Genomic DNA, 21,402 nt, shown 5'->3' with positions numbered 1-21,402 from the left:
ATCGCAACAAAGAGATAACAAAAAAAAAAGTAGCAACACAGGGCGAGAGAGAGTGAAGAGAAGCTGGTAAGAGGAGAAGGACTGGCAACATTTATGCTAATAAGTTGACATTTGACCACCATGACGAAACGCTCAAGGAGTTGTCAATTTGACAGGTACAACGAGTGGAATTATGTGAATACAATGGATTGAAATGATTAAAAAATTGCCAAAAAAAAAAAAAAAAAACTACTTACAAAATGTCAAGAAATAGTTGACAACTTTTCAAAATTCAAAGAAAATACCATCATTTATTTATTTATCAAAAAGAAATTTACTGCTGGACAGAGATTACCATCCAAATAGAGGATTGCAGAAAGTAAAGGACCTTTGGAATAAATTGAGCCTTATTTGCTTATGTATGAGACGGAGTTAGAGCTCAAATCGATCCATCCCACTGTGCCATCTGCTGAATGTATGTATAATCATCATCATCAACGCTTCTGACATTTGTTTTGACACGACAACAACAGAAGCCAATGCCGCGGCGTCCGTTGATGCTCCTGCCGCTGGCCACATACTAATTTCCAGGAATTTCACGCCACTCTTCACAACCTTCGGTAACCAAAAATGCAAATTTGTTTTCCGTTTTTTTTTTTCTTTCATATAAAATTCATCCTCGTCGTCATTTTTATTGTATCTTCACACGATCTGCCGACTGCTTGTTAACTGCCAAGTGAAACGTTACCCGCGGCATTTTGGTCATGTTGCAAATGAATTTTAATTGCTGCAACAATTTACAAAAACCTGTAAAATGTACTGGAATTTACAAATTGACCAATGTTCTTAGAAATAATTTTGTTTATTCTGTTGTACTTTTTCCAATGCCATGAGAGATTGTCTTAAGTAATTTGCATTTAATTTCTAAAATCTGATTGATATGGTGCATAACGATGTCTTCTATTGCTGCTGCTGCTAATGTTGCGCCTGCTCACATCGCCGAATTTCTCGAATCCGTAATTGCTGTTGTTATTGCTGTTGTTGTCGTAATTCCTGCTGTAGCTGTTGCTGCTATAACTCCTGCTGTTGCTGTCAAACCGATTGCCATAGTTTCCGCTGTCGTTGCCGTAGTTGTTGCTGTTGTATCTGCTGTTGAAGTTGTTGTTGTCCGTCCCATTGTACCTGTTGCTATAGTTTCTACTGTGGCCATCATTGTCGTAGCTCCTGTCGTAGCTTCTGTCATAGCTCCTGTCATAGCTCCTGTCATAGCTCCTGTCGTAACTCCTTTCGGAGCTCCTGCCGTAGCTTCTTTCGCTCCTGTTGAATCTGCTGTTGCTGTAGTTGGTGCTGAGGCCATTCCCATCATTGCCATAGTTCCTAGCGTAAGGTATGCGGTTCTGCCTACTGTAATGGCCATTGTCCATGCTGCTATTGTCCCTAATCTCTCTCGGTTTTTCCCTGTTGCTGTTGCTATCACTGACTCTACAATTCACAGCATCCTCATCTAGACGCTGCTGTGCCAGTTGACGCCAGTTTACCATTGGTTCTGGTTGTAAATTTTTGGCAGGACCGTCTCCCTTCAGCATTTTTCTCAATGATTCGGTATAATTATTGCGCTCAATTTCATGTCCTCGAGCAGCAGCAAATGCTTTGCAAAGAAAAGGGTAAAAAATTGTTAATAGAACTTTAAATCAATTGTTTTAATTATCAACTCACTTTGAATAGCCTCCATGGGCAGCATTTTTAAGACGTTAATCATGAAATAACAAATCATATAACCAGTCCGATTCACTCCATGTGTACAGTGGACGCCAATTAGTTTATCTGCAAACACAAGCCAATAAAACATTTAGAAAAAGGATGAAAGAGAGGCAAGCGAAAGCAAGCTTCTTTTTTGTTGTTGTATTATTCATCATGTTTGCCACAAATTGCCACAAATTTCATTTGCAACACACACAGACAGACCGAGAGAGGCCACAGGAATGCGCTTTGCTTTGTGGCTGCTGCTTCACTCGCCCACGCCACAGTTTGCCGGCCGTTGGTCGGAGTCTGGGCCAAATTGGCATAAAAGCAGAAGCGACCTAAACTAAAAATCGACGGGGAAAACAGCTAACAGCAAGCGAGTACTACCAATAATAACATTGGCTATAAATTTCACGAAAACATGTCAGCAGCGGCAGCATCAGTTTGGCCCCCTTACCAGGTCGCTTTTGTGTGTGTTCACTTTATACTATGCGGGTGTGGGTGACGACGCCGAAGCCTATGCCAGTGCGGTGGTCATGCCACTCCTGAACCTGAACTTGAAACTACAGCTGAAGCTGCCACCGCTAGTCAGTATGTTCGTCATGTTTGCGACTGCATTTAAGCCAAGTTATTACAACAAAACAACAGAAAACCAAAAGAGCCAACAACATCGGCAAATAAAACAAGAGATTAAAAAGGAAACACACACACACACACAACCAATACGGGTAAAATTAAAATGCAGAGCAACACAGAAGTAAAGCGAAGTTTCTATACCCTTCATCATTTCATTGAACAATTTTAAACAGTTTTAACTAAGGATATAGGAGCTTGAATATGCTACTTAATATATTAATTAAACTTTGCATTGCTCGTTATCACTAACATTCAATTCATTCAGTATATCCTTTTGTAGGGGCATAACAAAAGTAGCCATTTCCTTTTAGTTACAGTGTAATGAATGTTCGACAAAATGGTTATCAAATTGTAAGTAGGCCTAAAAATAAAGACATTGTTTAACTTTGCAAACTAATTACATACAAGTATAGTCGACAGATTCATATATTTAAAACTTTTTACATTAATAAAAGATTAGTTTCTCTTGTAAAAGAAGAACTAGTCTAAACAAAGCTTAAAGTAATAAACCTCCTTTAAATTTGCAATGTACACAATGCAAATGTCCTTTTTGAAACTAGTTTATTATTATATTCATTGCATATTGTTCCACTGTATGCGCATTACTAGTTCTAGAAACTACTTCGACTAGTTGCGACCGTTGACAAGTCGCGACCACCTTGATTTTAAGTTATTTGTCTGATTTGTTTCGTTGTAAATCTGTTTGGGCCACAACCAATGCGTTAGTACTATATATTTATTGGTATGGATGCCTACTCAGCAGAGCGGCGCCAGTCTTAAATATTTTAGCCTCGGCTTAAAGCTTTTAATTAAGAGACAGCTGAAAGATCTGGTCGGTGCTCCCCCTTGATTGTATGTGTGGGCAGATAATTCAAGATATTTTTGCATAAGGAAGACGACGGCGGAGAAAAAAAAGGCGAATTTCTCACATACATTAGCCACAAGATGAAAGTGCAATGTTGAACAAATAAGGCGTGTAAACACGCCCACATTGCAAACATTAATTGGCAGAGCCAAAGAGTTTAACGTGAAAGAGCTGAGAATGGCCCAGGCAATGGAAAACCAGATGGAGTCAGTCATTTGTCGGCTATAACGCATTTTGTATGCATTTGGCTTTTCGAAAATTGGATTTATTTTATATAAATAATGGAAAATTGTCTAGTAACTGTTTAAAGTGATCTTAAATCAAATCATAGCTTTTTATTTTGAATGCAGCAAGTTTAGATCCCACTGTAGTAAATGCGTTTAGTCTTTAAATTGTATTAAAAGAAACTGATTCCTAACTAACCTAGTCAACTCTCAAAAGCTATAAATATTTATATTTTTGCGTATGACAAACTAAAACTTAATATCTTCAAGTTTGTTAGTTGTTATGAAGGAAACGGTTTGAAGTAAATGCATAGATTTAGGCATCTTCACTTAGTAGGGAACTGTGTAAGTGAGTGTGAGTGTATGTTTGGGTGTGTGAATATGCTTTTGTATTTAATTAGAAATGCCTTTTCCCTATTTCCCTTTTAAATGCAGGCGGCATGACTAAGCTCCATAAGTGATTTGTTTGTCTGGCTTCTGACTGACTTCAAAGTCTGACTAGTTGACTGGTTGGCTAACTGACTGACTGACTAACTGATTGAGTGCAGTGCGCCCACATTCTTTTGAGCCTGTCTTAGGGTTAAATAGTTTCGTTTTAGCCACTTGGCCCTGCTCTTTGTGTGTGTCTGTGCTGTTTGCTGTGCGCTTGCCACATGATAGAAATCTTTCTTTCCATCTTTTTTTGGAGGCAGTGCAGCATTCATTTCTTTGCGATACATACAAAGAGAGTACGTGGTAATTGCATATAGACAATGTAAAGAAACGACAAAACATGCTTTTGATATGATTCGTTTGCATATTTTCCACACCAAAACGACTCACAGAGACTCCTAAAATTGTCGTTTTTAAGAGATAGGCATCTCGATAGGCATAGTTGAGATGGGGGAAAGCTTTAAGAGCTCCTACATTCCCACGGTTGCCTTCGACGTCTCTCACTCTATTTTGGTTTTCCCCATTTCTATCAAATTATATTGCAGATTATTATCTAAAAGAAAGAATGCGGAATTTATTTCGATAGAATTTGACATAGTTGAATGAGGCATTCCAGTTGCACTCAAAAATAATATTCTTGTTTGTATCACACTTATAGAATAAATTTCTTTGAATAAAGTGTCCTAGAATAGCGTTAACATTTGTGACATTTGTAACATTCTTATCGCAACAGATGCTTTGAATATAGAAGAAGACTCCTAGACATTTAGTAGTAGACTATGAAACTATAGATATCTATGCAAGTTTTAACTACGGATGACTCAAAGGGACCTTTGGAAACCTCAAGATCAGAGATCGATACTTGTCAGATTTCCACAATTTTATAGCAATTATCATGGACTTTTGTTTCTTCTGTGGCTCTTATACTCAAGGTTAAGGTTTCTCTCATTTTAAAAACATTTTTAGAGATTAATAATGTTGTTAGTTAGGTACTTTAGATTATCTTTGAAAACGTGCTTAAATTGATCACTTACCATTATTCTCGTTGGTCTTTAAGAAGTCAGATACATAATCACAAAATCTGCAAACGAATACTTAGAAATTAATACTCTTTCTATGAAATAATAAACATGCTTTGCACCTACATACCTCGCTGATAAATGCCTGGATGGAGTCATTTTGCCTGGAATCATTAGCTTTTGATGCTCAACATTTTTGTCCGTAAATGTGCTTGGACTGTAGTAACGATTTGTATTGGTTAAATCAATAATTAGTCCTAGATTTGGAACCGATTCTAGGAGGGATTCCGGCGCCAGGCGCAAATGCTCCTCGACACGTTCATTGATGCGCTGCAATCAGAAGGTGGAGGGGGGAGAAGTGGGTAAAAAAAAAAAAGAAATCATATTACATGGCCAGAAATTGCTCAATTTATGCATGTGCCCCTCGAGCCAAGCAATTAATAAACCAGCCGAGGAGGTCTCTTTTACTGTACTCTCTCTCTCTCTCTCCCTCTCTCTTTCTTCCTGACTCCCTGTCTGTGTTTGCTTTCTGGGTCTGTTTCTGTGGCGTTATTTAATTAAGCAAAAACAATTTAATTTAATATTCATGTGGGGTCCTTGTCCCAGCTCCCTAAAGATCAGATCAGAGAGGAATCGGGGACTGGGGGCATGGACAGCATGTTTCAGATGCCACTTTTATGCATAATGACAAGCACAAATTTTGTCGGTTATTATTTATTTTTAGAGAGACGCCCTAACTGCTTTGCCCTGGCCCAACCCGGTGGTCCTGGCTCCTGACAAACATTTCAACATCAATCAATTGCTTTGCCTCCTGCTAACCGGTTCCGGCAAAGGTTGAAGGCTTGGAAGAGGGCATACCTGTTGTAGCGGCACTTTGAAGGCTATGAATCTTGTCCCCTGAACTCGCTGACCAATAGGGCTATAATTTAACCAACTGTGAATTCAATTTGGTTTGTGAATCGATCGAGAATAGGCATAAACAACTCAAAGTGGTTGTAATACTCACCGATCCGGTATACTGGGGGCCATTGCTAATGAATAGTTGCTGACACCTGCTTATAATTTTGAATGTTATGTGTGTAAATCCTAAAATATTAACAATTTGTTAAGAAAAACAATATGATTGTTGGCGTTGCCAGATTAGTCACGCACGCGGCGAATTGAATCACAAATGCGCAGCGAATTTAACATGTGTATGTGCTTAATACCCTATAAATAGAGAGTATATTGTGTATGTAAAGTTGAAAAATATTTTTAAACTCATACCAGCCTAAGGTAGAAGGATACGCACTGTAATCATAAATTTTTGATTTAATACAACTGCTCACAAACTACAAAAAATTTCAGTTTGCTTCGTTACTTTTTAATGAAATAAAACAAGTAACATTATGATGTTTTTAATTTTCATTCTTTGTGCTTTAAAAATTAAACTCTACATACTAGCTTGCGTTGTTTTAGCTATTTTCGCCGCGGTTTTAGCTTTATTTCTGATTTTTCAATAACGGCAACACTGATCACGGCAGCCGAACCTTTGGACTCTCCACGTTAATTATTATTAAATAAAGTATTAATTAAAGTTTTTGGTCCCTTGCAGTTTAGTCAAAATGTTTGCTAGCAACACAAGGAATTTAATGCGCAGCAGCTTTGTAAGTGACCATAAGGGGAAATGACCAAAGAAATTTCTTCCCAAATGCATTCGCTCATTTTATTTGGTTGTTCTACCAACTTTACAGTTGCAGCGGTGCAAGAGCACTTTGGTGGTCGCGGAGCACAATAATGATGCACTGAATCCCATAACTCTGAATACCATTTCGGCGGCAAAGAAGATCGGCGGTGACGTCACAGTTCTGGTAGCGGGCACTAAATGCGGATCCGTAAGTGTCTCAATAAGTTGTTGTTGTTGTATTTTAGCTTTTGCATAATCATACGATTAAATGTTTTCCCGTTTAGGTCTCGGAAGCAGTGGGCAAAGTTGAAGGAGTAAGCAAAGTTTTGGTTGCCGAAAATGCTGCCTTCAATGGCTTTACAGCTGAGACCTTGACCCCATTGGTCCTGGCCGCCCAATCTCAATTCAAATTTACCCACATTCTGGCTGGTGCTTCAGCATTTGGCAAAAATGTGCTGCCTCGCGTAGCCGCCAAATTGGATGTCTCACCTATTTCGGAAATCATCGATGTCAAGTCGGAGGACACTTTTGTGCGTACCATCTATGCGGGCAATGCCATCTTGACCCTGAAATCGAAAGATCCCGTCAAGGTTATCACAGTGCGTGGCACAAACTTCCCACCGGCAGCTACCAGTGGCGGCAGTGGAGCCGTTGAGCAGGCCCCTGCTGGTGATTATGCCAGCGCATTGAGTGAATTCGTCTCCCAAGAGCTAACCAAATCCGATCGCCCTGAATTGACAGGAGCCAAGGTTATTGTGTCGGGCGGACGTGGTCTCAAGTCTGGCGACAATTTCAAACTCCTTTACGATCTGGCCGATAAATTTGGCGCTGCCGTCGGTGCCTCCCGTGCAGCTGTCGATGCTGGCTTTGTGCCAAACGATCTGCAAATCGGACAAACTGGCAAAATTGTTGCCCCTGAACTGTACATTGCTGTGGGCATTTCGGGTGCCATTCAGCATTTGGCCGGCATGAAGGACTCCAAGACCATTGTGGCCATTAATAAGGATCCAGAGGCTCCCATTTTCCAAGTCGCCGATATCGGTCTTGTGGCTGATCTCTTCAAGGCTGTTCCCGAACTAACCGGAAAGTTGTAAACGTGTCCGAAAAGAAAAACCTTATCTATCAATAAGAAGTTTGAGAGATTCTAACAAACAAATTGTTGCATTTATTTGAATTTAAATTTTAATTAGCACATCTAAATAAACATTAAAGAGCGCCGCATGGAGAATTCCAGATGTCTCTCTATAAAAGAGAAAACACTAATCTTGGCCTTATCAGTCGTTATGTGATCAGCTCAGAGGAAACCCAGCAAACATTTCTCAGCAATATTAAAAATAAGATCATGTTTGTAGTCGCTTGAAGCTAAAATATATATTACAAATACTTTTATTTCTTTTATAGTTAAATCGAAAATGACGTCGCACTTGACAGAAATAGTTCCTCCTATTGGATTACTCAGTATCAGTCTTCAAATGCGGATAAAATGTGCCCCAGGACAACATTTGCTTCTTCTCTAAATAATTGTTTGGTTTACTGTATACAAAAACTGATCAATCTGTTCTACGACTTTCTTTGAGATATCCACAAGTACTTAAGTAAAGCGAAATGTTAAGCCTGGAAAGATAATGTCAAAAATTAAAAGTTCAAAGGCTATTCGTATAGTATTAGGGCAAGAAGAAAGGGGTAAGAACTGTCCGCCTAATCATTTTTAAATTAGAGTTGTGAAGCGACATCAAAGTAAAAATACATTAAAGAAAAGATTAAGATTAAAGAAAATGACTTAAAGGTCTTTAGGCTGTCTATTAAGACCGTTGGAGTCGGAATCATTTATAAATATATCTTTATTGTCTATATATAGAGTAAGACAAAACTATGTTTCCTCTATTAAGACTGAAATCGGCTTAAAAATTTTCATTGTCACTCATAATTGGTCCTTAAAAATCCTTTGGGCAATTCAAAAAACTTTTAGTGGAAAATATAGAAAATTAAATTCTATAATTTTTTTTCTGATATTGAAGACGATGAATACCTAAAAAGGTGATCATGTATGGTCTTAATATGTCTTTTGAACGTCAATTTTAGTTTTGAATGGGGATAGGGGAAACATTTTGAGATATTTTAAACGGAAAACTCTTCAAAAATAAAAAGTAAATATAAATAATTCCTAAAAAAACGAATTTTTGTTCAAAGAAAATGTGCAAAATTTGATTTCGTTTCGATCAACTTGTGAATCGTTGATATATTTTGGGTATTAGCGTGCTTATAATGAAACGTAAGAACATGAATATTAAAATGAAACCAAAAACCACACCAATTATCAATGTGGTCCATTCTAAAGGATTGAGACTGTTGGTTGTGGGTAAGACATGGGTATTGATGCCGCTCTAAAAAAGAAGATGCAGAAAATTAGGGAACTCTTTCTTATAACAAGTCAGAAGATAACTCACCCAGCCACCGTTTTCATTGATCCAGGGTACCAGCTCATCTTCTATGACCTCGGAGACACTCTCCATTAGTTTGGGCAAGTATTCAGGATGCCCTTGACGAACACAGTCCACCGATAGACCACCGGCAATGGCAAACAAAGAGATGACCTTGCTCCAGGTGATATCAACGCGAAATAGTTCTCGACCCACGGCGCCTATTAGAAGGCTAACAGCATCGGAACTTTGAAATTCACCGCCTGGATTGCGACAGATTTGCCTGGCCACACCATTATAGACACGAGGATGCATACGCTCCAGTTCATCACCTAACTGTAAGGAGGAGCTACCTATAGGGTAGGTTAATCTTAGAGGAGTGGGAGGTTAACTTACCACTTGAACAGCTGGAAAGACATCACGTACCACGCCCAATGATGTGGAACCCATAATACTTCTAATCCGCTGGAAACCCAATTTCTTATTAAACAAACCCGAGCGTCGTAAACGCCTCTTGATATAATGGCCACATAGACAACGTCCCTGACAGAATAAATAGGAAACAAATTGAACCCGTAATGAAATGCAAATTTCATGACTTCCACTCACCTGAGTTATGATATCCTGGGCTGGTATTTGTGCCGCCTTCCAGCCTATGGTATAGGATAGTTTTCTTGTGACCACATCGCTGACGTTGCTCAGACGACGCCGCGTCGCTGTGACATCTCTTTGGCCCACCTCCAGGAGCGATGCGGAGTGTAGGGTAGCCGGAAAACTGAATTTCCTACGATTCTGAGCCTGCAGCAGTCGTTCACTTTGAGTGGTGGCCATGGGAAACCCGTTGCTGAAATTATCATTATTTGTGGGATACGAAGTGCCAGGCATTTGGAAGTATCCACCTAAAGGAAACACACAAAAGCGTAATTCGAAACCGTCATTGAAACCCCCTAAGCTACCGATCTACCTAGACATATTTGGTTAACTTTAATGAGCTCGAGCTCTCTATCCTCCTCTATTTCTCTCTCTCTCTCTCTCTGTGTGTGTGTGTCTTGTAAAATTAATTGTTTGCTTTTAGATCGTATCGATCAATCGATCGATCGATCGACCAAAAACAAAATGAAAACCTGATTCATCCCAAACGTTTTACAAGCAAAATAAAAAATAATTGCCCACAGTTCGAGTCAGACGAATCATAAACGTCATGTTCAATTGCCAAAGAGACTCATTAAAAATTACCTGTAATTTATGAATGAACTAGCATTAAAAGCAACTAGCTTTTGGATAAGGGGCTCAAAATCTGGGCTACAATGAAATCATTGAAAAATTCAAGCTACATTCGAAATATGTAGGTAATTTAAGTTAATTAGTGCTCAAATAAGGTAAATTAAAGCGTCCTTAGATAGAAATTTCATGGAAATTCATTTCACAAATGTTTTTCAAAAATATTGAAAAGAAAAGGGAAATTGTGCTTTTTTACCTCTTGAAAAATGGAAAACAAATCTAAAGAGCTTCACTTGTGTTAAGTAGTTAGTTAGGTAAATTCGGGGAAAAATAGTTGATAACTTTTCTCGAAAAGTTAAGGGCCAAATTTCTGGATTTTGAAAATTTGGTAGTTTAAAAAACTTAAATACGGACTTTTTATACCCTTGCAAAAAGGGTATATTAATTTTGGTCAGAAGTGTGCAACGCATAGAACGAAGCATCTCCGACCATACAAAGTATATATATTCTTGATCAGCACGACGAGACGAGTTCAACTAGCCATGTCCGTCCGTCCGTCCGTCCGTCCGTCCGTCCGTCCGTCCGTCCGTCTGGATCAACGCAAACTCCTCCTAGACCGTAAGAGCTACAGAGCTGAAATTTTGCACGTAGGCTTGTATATACTGCAGGCGTTGTATATCTCGGATTCAGCCGGATCGGACCACTATATCATATAGCTCCCATACAAACCCCAAAGTCACGAACAGTGACTTTTCTCAATAACTTCGTTATTTTCTATGCTATTATCGTGAAACTTAATATTAGAGAGTTTACTAAGCCTATAAGCGACTATGCCAAATTTGATCAAGATCGGGTGACTATATCATATAGCTCCGATACAAACGGCCAAGTCACAAACAGTGACTTTCTCAATAACTTCATTATTTTCTGAGCTATTGTCGTGAAACTTAATATTAGAGAGTTTACTACGCCTATAAGCGACTATGCCAAATTTGATCAAGATCGGGTGACTATATCATATAGCTCCCATAGGAACGATTGGTCGAAAACAGTGACTTTTGTAAATAACTTCGTTACTTTTAACGCGATTGCTTTTAAATTAAACATTTCTTAATTTAATATATATGTTAATGACTGTGCCGAATTTGATAAAGATCGGGTGACTATATCATATAGCTCCCATAGGAACGATCGGTGGAAAACAGTGACTTTGATCAATATCTTCGTTATTTCCTTTCTTTCTCAAGCTTAAGCCTTTTTAGATAAAACGTTTTTCCACATTGACGGCTAATAGGTAAGGATAGAGTTACCAAAAAAGTTGCAAGGGTATACAAACTTTGACGCGGTCGAAGTTAGCCCCGGCCCTCTGGTTAATACATTTTTTGGGATTTTTAATCGTTCTTAGGAATATTTCAGAGCTTTGTTTTACGACTTTTTAAAACTACATATTAGAAATCTTATTTGCAGTTTGAATTAGAATTATTTATTTAAATTAACTCCCATTCACCCATTAGCAAAATCAAGATTCTAACTCATAAAACTTTCATTTTCGGAAATGGAATAGATTCAATATAAATATGATCATAGCCAACAGCTAAAATGAAATTAACAATTACTTTTAAAGAATTTGCCAGCAATTGAATTATATATGTGTCCTTTATACGACTTATCCCCACCCACATTCCTGTCGGTCTTTGCCAACTCAATCGATCATTTGGGTCACTTTGATTTCTAGATTTTTAATTCCATTGTGACGCTTATTGATGATTATTTTTTGTATGTACTTGTTGTTGTTTATATAGTTGACCATTTTGGGCATATTAACGACATATTGTCGGCTCGTTAAGTTTTGCGTGGCCAAAATGAAGAAAATGTTGTAGACACACTGTCATTAGTTGTCCACAAGCGAGATGTCAAATGGCAAATGATTTGTGATCCAAACTGGACATGAACTCCACCATGCTGAAGATGGTGCTTGGTGTTTGGTGTTTGTTAGCCCAATTCATTGGGGACATTAAATTGACAATTAGTTTTTACATAACCATAATGCAAGGGGCTGTGTTTCAAGTGAATGTGTTTCGTTTCGTGATCAAGGAAAGTTTTCAACGCAAAGTCGTGCGTTATATTAAAAGTAAGAGCCATGGAAAGTAAGAAGAACCCAGAAATTTGATTTGATTTTTGGGTCAGTTTGGGAGTCACGCCCAAGTAGAGCTTATAAAAGTCACTCCATTTTTGGCTGGGTGAGTTAGTTCGTCGACAGAATGTCATACGTTTGGAATTGTTTTGTTGTTGTGGTGGCTCTTCGTATTGGTGGCCTAAAAGGAGATTTGTCCCACGCACATTTCTTTACGGCGCCAGGAGATTTTAGCAACTATCATGTGGGACTGTCGCCACCTGCGTTGGTTTATGGACTACCACCTGCTCCTGTTGCAGCTCCAGTTCCCCCACCAACTCCGGCTCCTGTAGCTCCAGTGGCAGCCACTACAGAGTTTAGTCTGCCCGAGATCATAGAGAACCGCAGTGTCAAGTTTCAGGGATCATCACAAGGACATGGGAGTTTTATACCTCTAAATCAACTCTATGGGCCACCCAGTGTGGGGGAGCAGCCAAGCTATGAAAGTCCCAAGCCAAGGTAAGAAAAATCTGGCATTATCTGTCACCAACTATTTCGAGTTTGGTTCTCCTAGCGATGGCTACTATTATGCACCGCCCTCAACTGCTGGGACAAGCACGACTACACCACAACCTATTATAGTGCAAGACCCTGGAGAGTATAATGATGTGGAACAGAATCCTCCAGGTTATGATTATCATGCTCCTGCCCCAGTGGCACCTCAAAGACCTTCCACCCCTGCTCCTGTCTATTTGCCGCCTGGAGATATTCTTCCCGAACAGCCGCAACAAGTTCGTCTACGTCTGAAGGACATGCGTTGCCTTCCTGGGGCTTACTTTCGTGCGGTTCTTAAGCTGGATAGCTTTCTGGGAGCTGCCCCCATAATGGATAATGATCATGAGGAAGACTATGATCACTGCGAATTGAAACTCTCTCGAAGCTTTCTTCTCCTGGACATACCAGGCGCTGATTTCGAACGATGTGGAGTAAAATACTGCGGTCAGGATTTGTGTTTGCGGCTAAGATTTCCAACCATACGCGGTTTGAGAACTGCAGGAGATTCAATTCTAACGCTGCACTGCAAATCCCAAGAGCGAGTCGCCGTTAAGACCCATGCTCTGAAAATGGGAGTCTCGAATGATGTGTGGGTAAAGACAGAGAATTTGTGGATCCCAGAAAACTAACATTCCCTCTCTTCTCTCAGGCAAGCCCGTAGTGTGGGCAACTATGCTCATGGTGGTAATCAGAATGCCTTTCGTACCCATGTGGAGCTATTGAGGCGTGGCACTAATGGCTATACCCGACATTTGGAGAGCAATGGAGCTGTTCAATTGGGTGAGGAGTTGCTACTAAGAGCACATGTTCTAGCTGGCGATGGTAAGTGGCAAACCGGAAGGATTACTTTATGTCTCTCTGATATCTTAACTTGCCCATCTTTAGGCTGGAACTACACCAAACTAAGTGATGTTCAATTGCAAAGGATTTCACCTAGCGGGGAAATCCTCAACAATGCCCAATTGATTAGCTCTCGTGGTTGTCTTAATCCTGCCATGCAAAGCGTATGCTCGCATGCTCCGATCTTTGAGCCACCATTGGGTCAGAGACTTCATTTCAAGGCAGTAATGTTTCCTGGCATGCGTAGTGGCGATATTCTAGTGATGTCTATGCGTATGACGGGTTGTTTGGAACGCGAGGATTGTCAGGTGAAAGCGCAGGATTGCTTAGCCCAACGACGAAGACGGAATACTGGCAATGGAACAGAAATCTCCGAACTTTCTCATCTAACTTTCCGAGTCATAATGCCGAATACAGCTTCAGTTGCAACGGCAGAAGATGATCTGTCTAATGTGGTTTTCGAAAATCCTGAAATCGTAGAAACGTCCAAAACTTTAGCTCTAATTGGGAGCTTAGGTTTCGTTATTCTACTACTTGGAGTGGCCATTGTGGCTTTGTATAAATTTGGAAAATAAGTAGACAACAATTTAGTAATATTTTACTCCCTAATCCCTAGTGTTCATTCCATTGTCTCAATTCTTTACCAAATATCTTAATCCTCTTTCATGTGTTTCAAACTTCTCATTTGTCATATTGCACCCATTACCTGCATCCTTTTAATGAATAAAATTACAATCACCTGCTATCAGCAACTTAAATCACTTCCTCCTCCAACTGCCCCCGACCTACCGCACCGTTTCCTGACTACCTCTTGACCAAATTCGTACAACAAATTGACTTATCGTCCAGACGAAATCAGGCATTGAAAGCAAAATCATTGCCCATTTTAAGGCTTAAACAGAAATTAGCACTTAATAAAATTTTATTTATGTTCATGTCGCTGATAATTGGACGACTGGCTCGATTGGAGTGGGAGAGACGGGTTAGGCATATGTACATACATATGTATGAAAACTACAGAAAACATGTAGTCAATTTTGGTTTTTAGTTTTTGACTGATTTCCAAATGGCTAAAACTGAAATTGTATCACGTTTTCACGCTTTACGTTTGTCTCTGGCTGTGTTTTGGCGAGCAAGGGGCAACGGAGGGGGACTTGGGGGAACATTTAATGAAACCAAATACCTGAATACTCGAATACTTTGTACGTATTGAGAGCTTAGTTAGTTATTTGGTGCCAATTTGTTGCCATTTCTTATGTTAATTTTTGGTCATAAGATTGAATATGGTTGTCCAATTAGCCACAATGATTGACATTGTAATCACTGATACTGATTATTGTCGAGGGTTTCATTTGTTGGAATGTAACACGCTGTGTGGGGGGCCCAAATAGAAGGCATGTGAATTAGGTGCTACTATATATACTATAAATATTTGGCCAACTTTTATTAAATAAGTAAGTGACATCTGGTGTATTTCATTTTCATTTCCTGTGCCCCCATTCCCAATGAGGTAATCCTGCTAAACATCTGTTCCCCCATGACCTACTCCAACCGTCGTCACAAGATTCTCATTCCCAAGATCGTTTTACAGCAGCTGGAGACTTGAGACTCTGCAGAATCTCTCACATGGACTAAGACACAACGCGCTGAGCACACCTAGTTCGAAGTAAGCCTCAATTAATATGCCGAACACGTTCCAATGCGATCCCAACTGAACATACTTTGTCTTTGTCACAGGCAATGTTTAATGCACACATAAATTAATGTCCGGCGCTTGGAGTCCAATCCAAAAAGCCAACTTCAACGCTTCCAATTTACACTCTCTTTGTATGCCCCTCTTATGGATAACCCCTCTTTGGCAACCAAATCGGCCAAAAATGTGTAGATGTTGTTGTTTTTTTTTTTTTAACCGACTACTTAGTGCCTGATTTAGCAATGAGGCCTAATAAATATTTATGAATGCACTCAATGAATGCCACAAATGATGCTGGGGGGCAGCAAAGGAAACATATGTACATGTACAGTGATGTCCACAAATTTAGAACACGTTCTTAACCTAATGAGCTACAAAATATTCTAAAGAAGTTCCTAATAGCTCTCTTATTGAAAACAAACCAAGTTTTGTAATTTTTGTTGCATTTTCAATTTTTAGATTTTCAAAATGATCATTTCTAGGAATATTTGTTTCCAAAATCAAAGAGGCCTTAATATGTAAACTCTTAAACAGTAACCAAAAACGACTAAGGCAGACTTTCCTACAAAGATTAAGTCATACCTCAAGAGAAGGAAAGAAATGAAACAAAGAGACTCGAATAAATAAACCAATAAATGCTCTGATAAAAGGAATTATTCAGAGATCAAAGAAGATCAAGCTAACCGTTTCAAAGGTCTGAAATTGTACTCAATTCAGTTTAAAACTTTGGAATAATATTCTATATATAATTTAGTCAAAGTTGATTAAACTTGTCAGTAAAAGAAGATTGTATATGGAGAAAGAAAAAGTGTTCTAAATAAGTGCCCATCATTGTATCTTCTAAAGAGTACTTAGTATACATATTGAATTCTACTACTAACTCCATTCTCCACCTCCTTCAGTCGTCCTGTTTGTTCTTCTATTTCTGTGATTGGCCAAACGCAATCGTTTTTATTGATCAAAACATCAACTTAGTTTACTCATTAGCAAATTTTATTAACCAAAAGTGTCAGTTTTTTTTCTGTGATTTCGTTTTTATCTCCATTTTGATTGCCCGATTGGTCTGATTCCAGATCGAGTTATGCCTTAAATTGTTGTCTGAGCTTTGCTTTGCGTGTTTTTCTCTCTCCATTTTATTGGCTTGGCTCAACTTGTTTTTAGCATTTTAAGCATGTTAACATTTGTGTTATTGATTTTTTAACAACAATCTGACAGTTACGCAGGCGCTGCGGGAGTTACCTCACCCACTCCTAACCCAATCTCCCACTGACTCCCTCGAAAAAAAAAAAAATTACGAGTTTACATTGGAATGCAATTTATATACCCTTTCATTGGGCTAAGTATTCCACGCAAAGTAAGTTATCTTTTCCTAATAACATATTCTTTTACGCAAAACCTTTTCCAAAGTACTTAGATCCCAAATACTTTGCTCTTTCTAAACCAAATACTTCCTCAAGCTCCCTAAAGATCCTACACTGTTTGAGAATAAACCCGATTTCAAGTGCTCTGATTATTTGATTAAGTTTGTTTCAAATTCTTCACAACGGTTTCAATATTTCTAGAATCTCAGAATTGATCGTTTTTTAGAAGTTTCTTGGAAATATTTTACTATAATTTTCTCTGTATCCAATGGAACTTCATATTAAGGAACCTTTCAAAAGGACAACATTTAAATAGTTTTTTCTACACAGATCCTTAAAAATTCAGGAATATAGTTTCATAGAGTAATGCAACTTCGGCTTGATCATTAAATTAGTTTGACTCTCGAGTTTCATATTTATTTTTCCAGCCGATTTGCTGCTCCAATTCGTTGTGCCTGACAAACAATGTGAGTAATTTGACTTTCGTTATACACGATTGGCTAATCCAAGAAACCAAGTTCATTATGTTTAATTGCATTTGAAACTTAAATGATTTTTATATCATAGGTAGATATTTTTAACCGCAATTTTTTTGCGGTTTTGACAGCTCAGCAAAAAGGTTTTCGTATATCTTTTTTCACTTTTAACTGACTTACGACGCTTCTGTTTGCTGTCGTTGGCAATTTGAAATTTACACTGACCCACACTCACACACACACACACCAAACACACACACACACTCAGGTGGTAAACATTGTTCAGATCATTAACTATTGATTTTGCACTTTAGTTTTTTAGTCAGAGTGAGACAGAGACCAGACTAGACCAATTTGCGTCATTCAAATCGAACGTGACAAGAGTAATTGGGTGTAGGAGGGGTGATGAGGGGTAATATCTGTTAATTGCAATTTGTTTCTGAAGGGGGGAGAGGTTCAAGTGGTAATTCTATCTAATGCATTTAATATTTACCTTTTTTTTTGCAATTGATCTCGTAATCTACAATAATCATATAGGAATTGAAAACGAATTCCTATCGATTAGATAATGGCTCTTGATAAACTCACATCAAACAAACAAACAAACAAAAAGGGGGATGGGCCACAGTCCTAGAGAGTGTGTAAATATATTTACTTTGGTATTAATAACCTGTTGAGGGTCGTGTTTCTGTGTGGAAATCGTTTAAATTGGCTTATTAAAACTTTGATAGATAAAGAAGAGAATCATTAGAATCCTGACAAAATTTAGCAAAAACTCTTTAGAAAAATCTCATGAAAATATTTAAATCTCTTTTAAGAATTTTCATATTTTCATAAATTAGTATCCCTTTCAAGAATTATCTAATCTATATATTTATAAATCCCATTTCAAATCTTTCTAATATTTAATAAAGTTTATCAAAAACTTAGTTTTAATTTTTTTAAAAAGAATTTTCCGAATTTTACAGAAGTGGCAAGACTGGAAAATCATACTATATATTCAGAAGATAGATGGATAGATCGTTTTCATAAAAAGATTCCATTAAATGTCTTTTTTTATTATTAACTTCTTAGAACTGTTTTTATCAAGTTTAAGATAGTTAGAACTTATCTTTTAAAGGGCTCTAATTCACTTTTAATAAAGGATTCGAATGAATTGGGCTTTAAGCTGTAACAAGGCTAAATCATTGTCTAACTGAATGGAATGATGCGAGAACTTAAAATTAGTATTAGACTAATGAGTACTAAAACAAGATAGACTATATTCAAAAGGACATTTCTACCATTCTAAGTTGTAGTATAGCATTCAATCATGAATAGAGAACCTTATAAAGAGAATAAAAACTAATGAGTACTCAAAGATATTTGGATAAGTTAAATTTCCATATTGAAAAGTACTCAAAAAATGACCGAAGTTTAAAGATCAGTCGTGCAACATTCTAATAATATTATTAACAGAAAACCACCATAAAAACCTCATTAGTCACAATTCTAAATTTGTCCTTGATGGTTTCAGAAAAAAACGCCTTAAAATGCTATGATATAGTAGTCTATTCTTAGTATATACACATATACATAGGTATATAACTCATTGGTGACAAATTGCATAACTCTTTTTTGTTTTTGTGTTTTCCGAAAGATAAAGTATTTGAGGGAGTACTTAAATTGTCAATCATTTAACAATTTATAGCACTATATACTTTGGTAGTAAAAAAAGTAAAAAGGTTACTGCAAAAAACATGGGGACCCTTTGTGAAAATAAATTTAACTTTTAAAAAGGCATAGAGAACAAATAATTAAACAATTTCCAGCACAATAATCTTAGAAGTGATAAACAAAAACGTCTAATCAAGCCTCCTAAGCAGTTTAAGTACAAGTTTAATCAGACTGATTAGACCCTTATTAAGGCTCAAGATTGTCTTCACTTTTCGTAACCAACCAAGCAAATGAACTCTACAAAACAATTAAACAAGTAATTCTGATTACTTCCATGATGTTGCAACTTTTATTTATTTTCATTATCGAGAGCAGATAAAAGAAGAGACTTAAATAAACTTTAGTCTTCTTCGCCATTGCGAAAGGGTTCCCACGAAACTGGCTACAACCAGTTGCCAATATCACCATGTGGCACTTGTTGCTATTATTTTAGCAATGTAATCGAATGCCGGCTAGAAAGCAAAAACATTTAAAAGTAATAACAACAACAAAACGTATTCAGTTATAGCAAGTCAATTACACTGAATATACCGCCTCTGTCTATGAAGTGTGGGTGCGACTCGCAGATGTTGTGTGCTGACGTCGTGCCAAAATACCCTATACTCGGAGTGTTAAAGGGTATATTTTTTACTCAATTAATACCAAGACCTATAAAGAGATATCTGTTGAGAAAAGGAAGCAACTGTTCAGTTATTTTGGTATTAAATTTGGTTAGATCTGTTTGTTTGTCTGTCTTTTACTATATAAAGTGGTCTCTAGTTTTTTAAGCTGTCGCTTTTTTATCTTTACTAGATAAACGATTTAAAGAAATACAATTCCATTTTACAGATCAAAGTTAATATGTTCAATTTTTAGATTTCTTTTTGTAAAATAAAAACAAAGATTCTACAAGCTAGCATTTAGTCTCCATATAGTAGCTTATCTAGTATCATAATAATTTGATTTTGAAAAGTTTAATGAAAAACTATCACAAATAGAAATTTGTGGTCTAGAAAACCCAAGTTTCTTTGCTAAACTAAAATATTTTTTGTAGAGTCTTTAAGAATATAGATAGTTCGAAATTATTGTAATATTTTGCATAATTCTTGTCAGTGGCACTTCATGTTGGCACTTCTCTTAACTTCAAATACCTTATCTATTCTTCTACTGGTATTTATAATATAAACGATCCATACATGTCTATAAATCTATATCAGTAACAACTCAGAATACTCTACCACCGTTTAGTATATTTAAAACTGCTGAATACTTAAGTATATTAAACAAACTAAAGAACAGATTCAATAAATTAGATTAGTAGAAATTGTGGTAATTTAAATAAATTAATACCAGGGATCAGGGGAGAGAAAATTTGAACTTCTCGACAGAGGATCCATGAAAAAAAAAAATAGGTGAGGGTTCGCCTTTTTTTTTTTAAATCCAGCCTTAAAGTTGTTAAGGTCATCAACCGAAGTTTTGACAAATAAATAAATAAAGTCTACAATCCAATAAACAAATAAAGAATACATGAAAGCTACTTTAAGTAATAAGTCAGAGTTTCCTTAAACCACAAAATTATATAGAAATTAATGGGCATTAAAAGCAGGCAACAATTTATTAAAATATTAAATACTTAGTTTTACTTAACGCTGAGAACTTTGTAGTCGAGTCTTCTGTTGAAAGAGGAAATCATTTTGTTTTTTTTTTTTTTTTTACCAAACGCATGTTTTAGTGACAACAAGACACACACACACCAGCACACTAATGCACACCCAAGTGAAATTTAATTAAATTAAAAATTTGCGTTGGCCTTAAATACCCGCACTGAGCGGCATTTGTAGTGGGAGTCCGTTCAACTTTAATTGAAGTTAAGGTTTTGAACATCCTCAATTTTTGTTGTTATTTGTTGTTTGTTTTATTTGTTTAACATAATTAGTGGAGCGAACCGAAAATTGACTTATCGGCCCCCTCTGACAATTCCCCTCTTCCGCATTCGGATAATTGTGTTTTTTATTATCTCTCATTGTATTGGATATGCAATTTTCAGCTGATAATGGATTTTTTGTGTGTTAACGGAAGAAAGAAAAAGAGAGAAAAATAAAAAACAAAAACTGGGGCCGGGCTTGCATGGAAATTGCTTTATTATTAATGCATGACGCGTTTACATTATTTTTATATTCACGGTCAGCATTTTGGTAATATTATGGTAACACAAACACACACACACACACACACACACACACACAGACATATTAAACACAAATCAAGCATATATAATTATTTTTATTTAAGGTAACACATTAAATATGTTAGACACCAACCGTTTAAAGTAAAAACTAAAAATAAGTTTTCTGATCGTAGAACGCAACCGAACGCGTTGAAGATTGAAATTGAAATGAGACAATAGCGCGCCTTAGTTATCGAACTTAGCCATATCGATAACATTGCGCAAATGAAAAACGTA

At 37.3% G+C, this 21,402-nt stretch overlaps 4 protein-coding genes across 7 annotated transcripts; 2 read left to right on the top strand and 2 right to left on the bottom strand.

Moving 5' to 3' along the window:
* Nucleotides 1–822: 822 nt before the first annotated feature.
* Nucleotides 823–6,233, bottom strand: LOC137576463 (RNA/RNP complex-1-interacting phosphatase). 3 transcript variants are annotated; one of them, XM_068289589.1, is made up of 7 exons: nt 6,165–6,233; nt 5,905–6,107; nt 5,757–5,832; nt 5,029–5,228; nt 4,914–4,960; nt 1,696–1,803; nt 823–1,627 (listed from the first exon to the last, which is right to left on the bottom strand). In XM_068289589.1, exons 2-7 carry the CDS (start codon nt 5,925–5,927, stop codon nt 897–899), a joined length of 1,185 nt encoding a protein of 394 aa, XP_068145690.1. In that variant the 5' UTR covers nt 5,928–6,107; nt 6,165–6,233; the 3' UTR covers nt 823–896. The 3 variants fall into 3 exon arrangements, with proteins under 3 accessions (XP_068145690.1, XP_068145691.1, XP_068145692.1); XM_068289590.1 differs by having other exon boundaries at nt 5,757–5,817; XM_068289591.1 differs by lacking the exon at nt 5,757–5,832 and having other exon boundaries at nt 6,165–6,228.
* A 151-nt stretch (nt 6,234–6,384) lies between these two features.
* wal (electron transfer flavoprotein subunit alpha wal) lies at nt 6,385–7,827 on the top strand. The gene is made up of 3 exons (XM_068288928.1): nt 6,385–6,544; nt 6,632–6,772; nt 6,849–7,827. The coding sequence occupies exons 1-3, from the start codon at nt 6,503–6,505 to the stop codon at nt 7,656–7,658; spliced, it is 993 nt and encodes a 330-aa protein (XP_068145029.1). The 5' UTR covers nt 6,385–6,502; the 3' UTR covers nt 7,659–7,827.
* A 940-nt stretch (nt 7,828–8,767) lies between these two features.
* Buffy (BCL2 family apoptosis regulator buffy) lies at nt 8,768–21,317 on the bottom strand. Of its 2 annotated transcripts, none has more exons than XM_068290230.1 (5): nt 21,260–21,317; nt 9,594–9,883; nt 9,381–9,527; nt 9,012–9,320; nt 8,768–8,948 (listed from the first exon to the last, which is right to left on the bottom strand). In XM_068290230.1, the coding sequence occupies exons 2-5, from the start codon at nt 9,867–9,869 to the stop codon at nt 8,784–8,786; spliced, it is 897 nt and encodes a 298-aa protein (XP_068146331.1). In that variant the 5' UTR covers nt 9,870–9,883; nt 21,260–21,317; the 3' UTR covers nt 8,768–8,783. The 2 variants fall into 2 exon arrangements, with proteins under 2 accessions (XP_068146331.1, XP_068146332.1); XM_068290231.1 differs by having other exon boundaries at nt 9,594–9,828.
* LOC137578024 (uncharacterized) lies at nt 12,467–14,336 on the top strand. Its single transcript, XM_068291666.1, has 4 exons — nt 12,467–12,837; nt 12,893–13,462; nt 13,523–13,695; nt 13,759–14,336. The coding sequence occupies exons 1-4, from the start codon at nt 12,467–12,469 to the stop codon at nt 14,286–14,288; spliced, it is 1,644 nt and encodes a 547-aa protein (XP_068147767.1). The 3' UTR covers nt 14,289–14,336.
* Nucleotides 21,318–21,402: the final 85 nt, after the last annotated feature.

The sequence above is a fragment of the Drosophila tropicalis genome, unplaced genomic scaffold (genome assembly GCF_018151085.1).
Source record: "Drosophila tropicalis isolate 14030-0801.00 unplaced genomic scaffold, ASM1815108v1 contig_593, whole genome shotgun sequence".
NCBI classification, from domain to species: domain Eukaryota; kingdom Metazoa; phylum Arthropoda; class Insecta; order Diptera; family Drosophilidae; genus Drosophila; species Drosophila tropicalis.
This window is presented reverse-complemented; position numbering and strand designations above follow the sequence as displayed.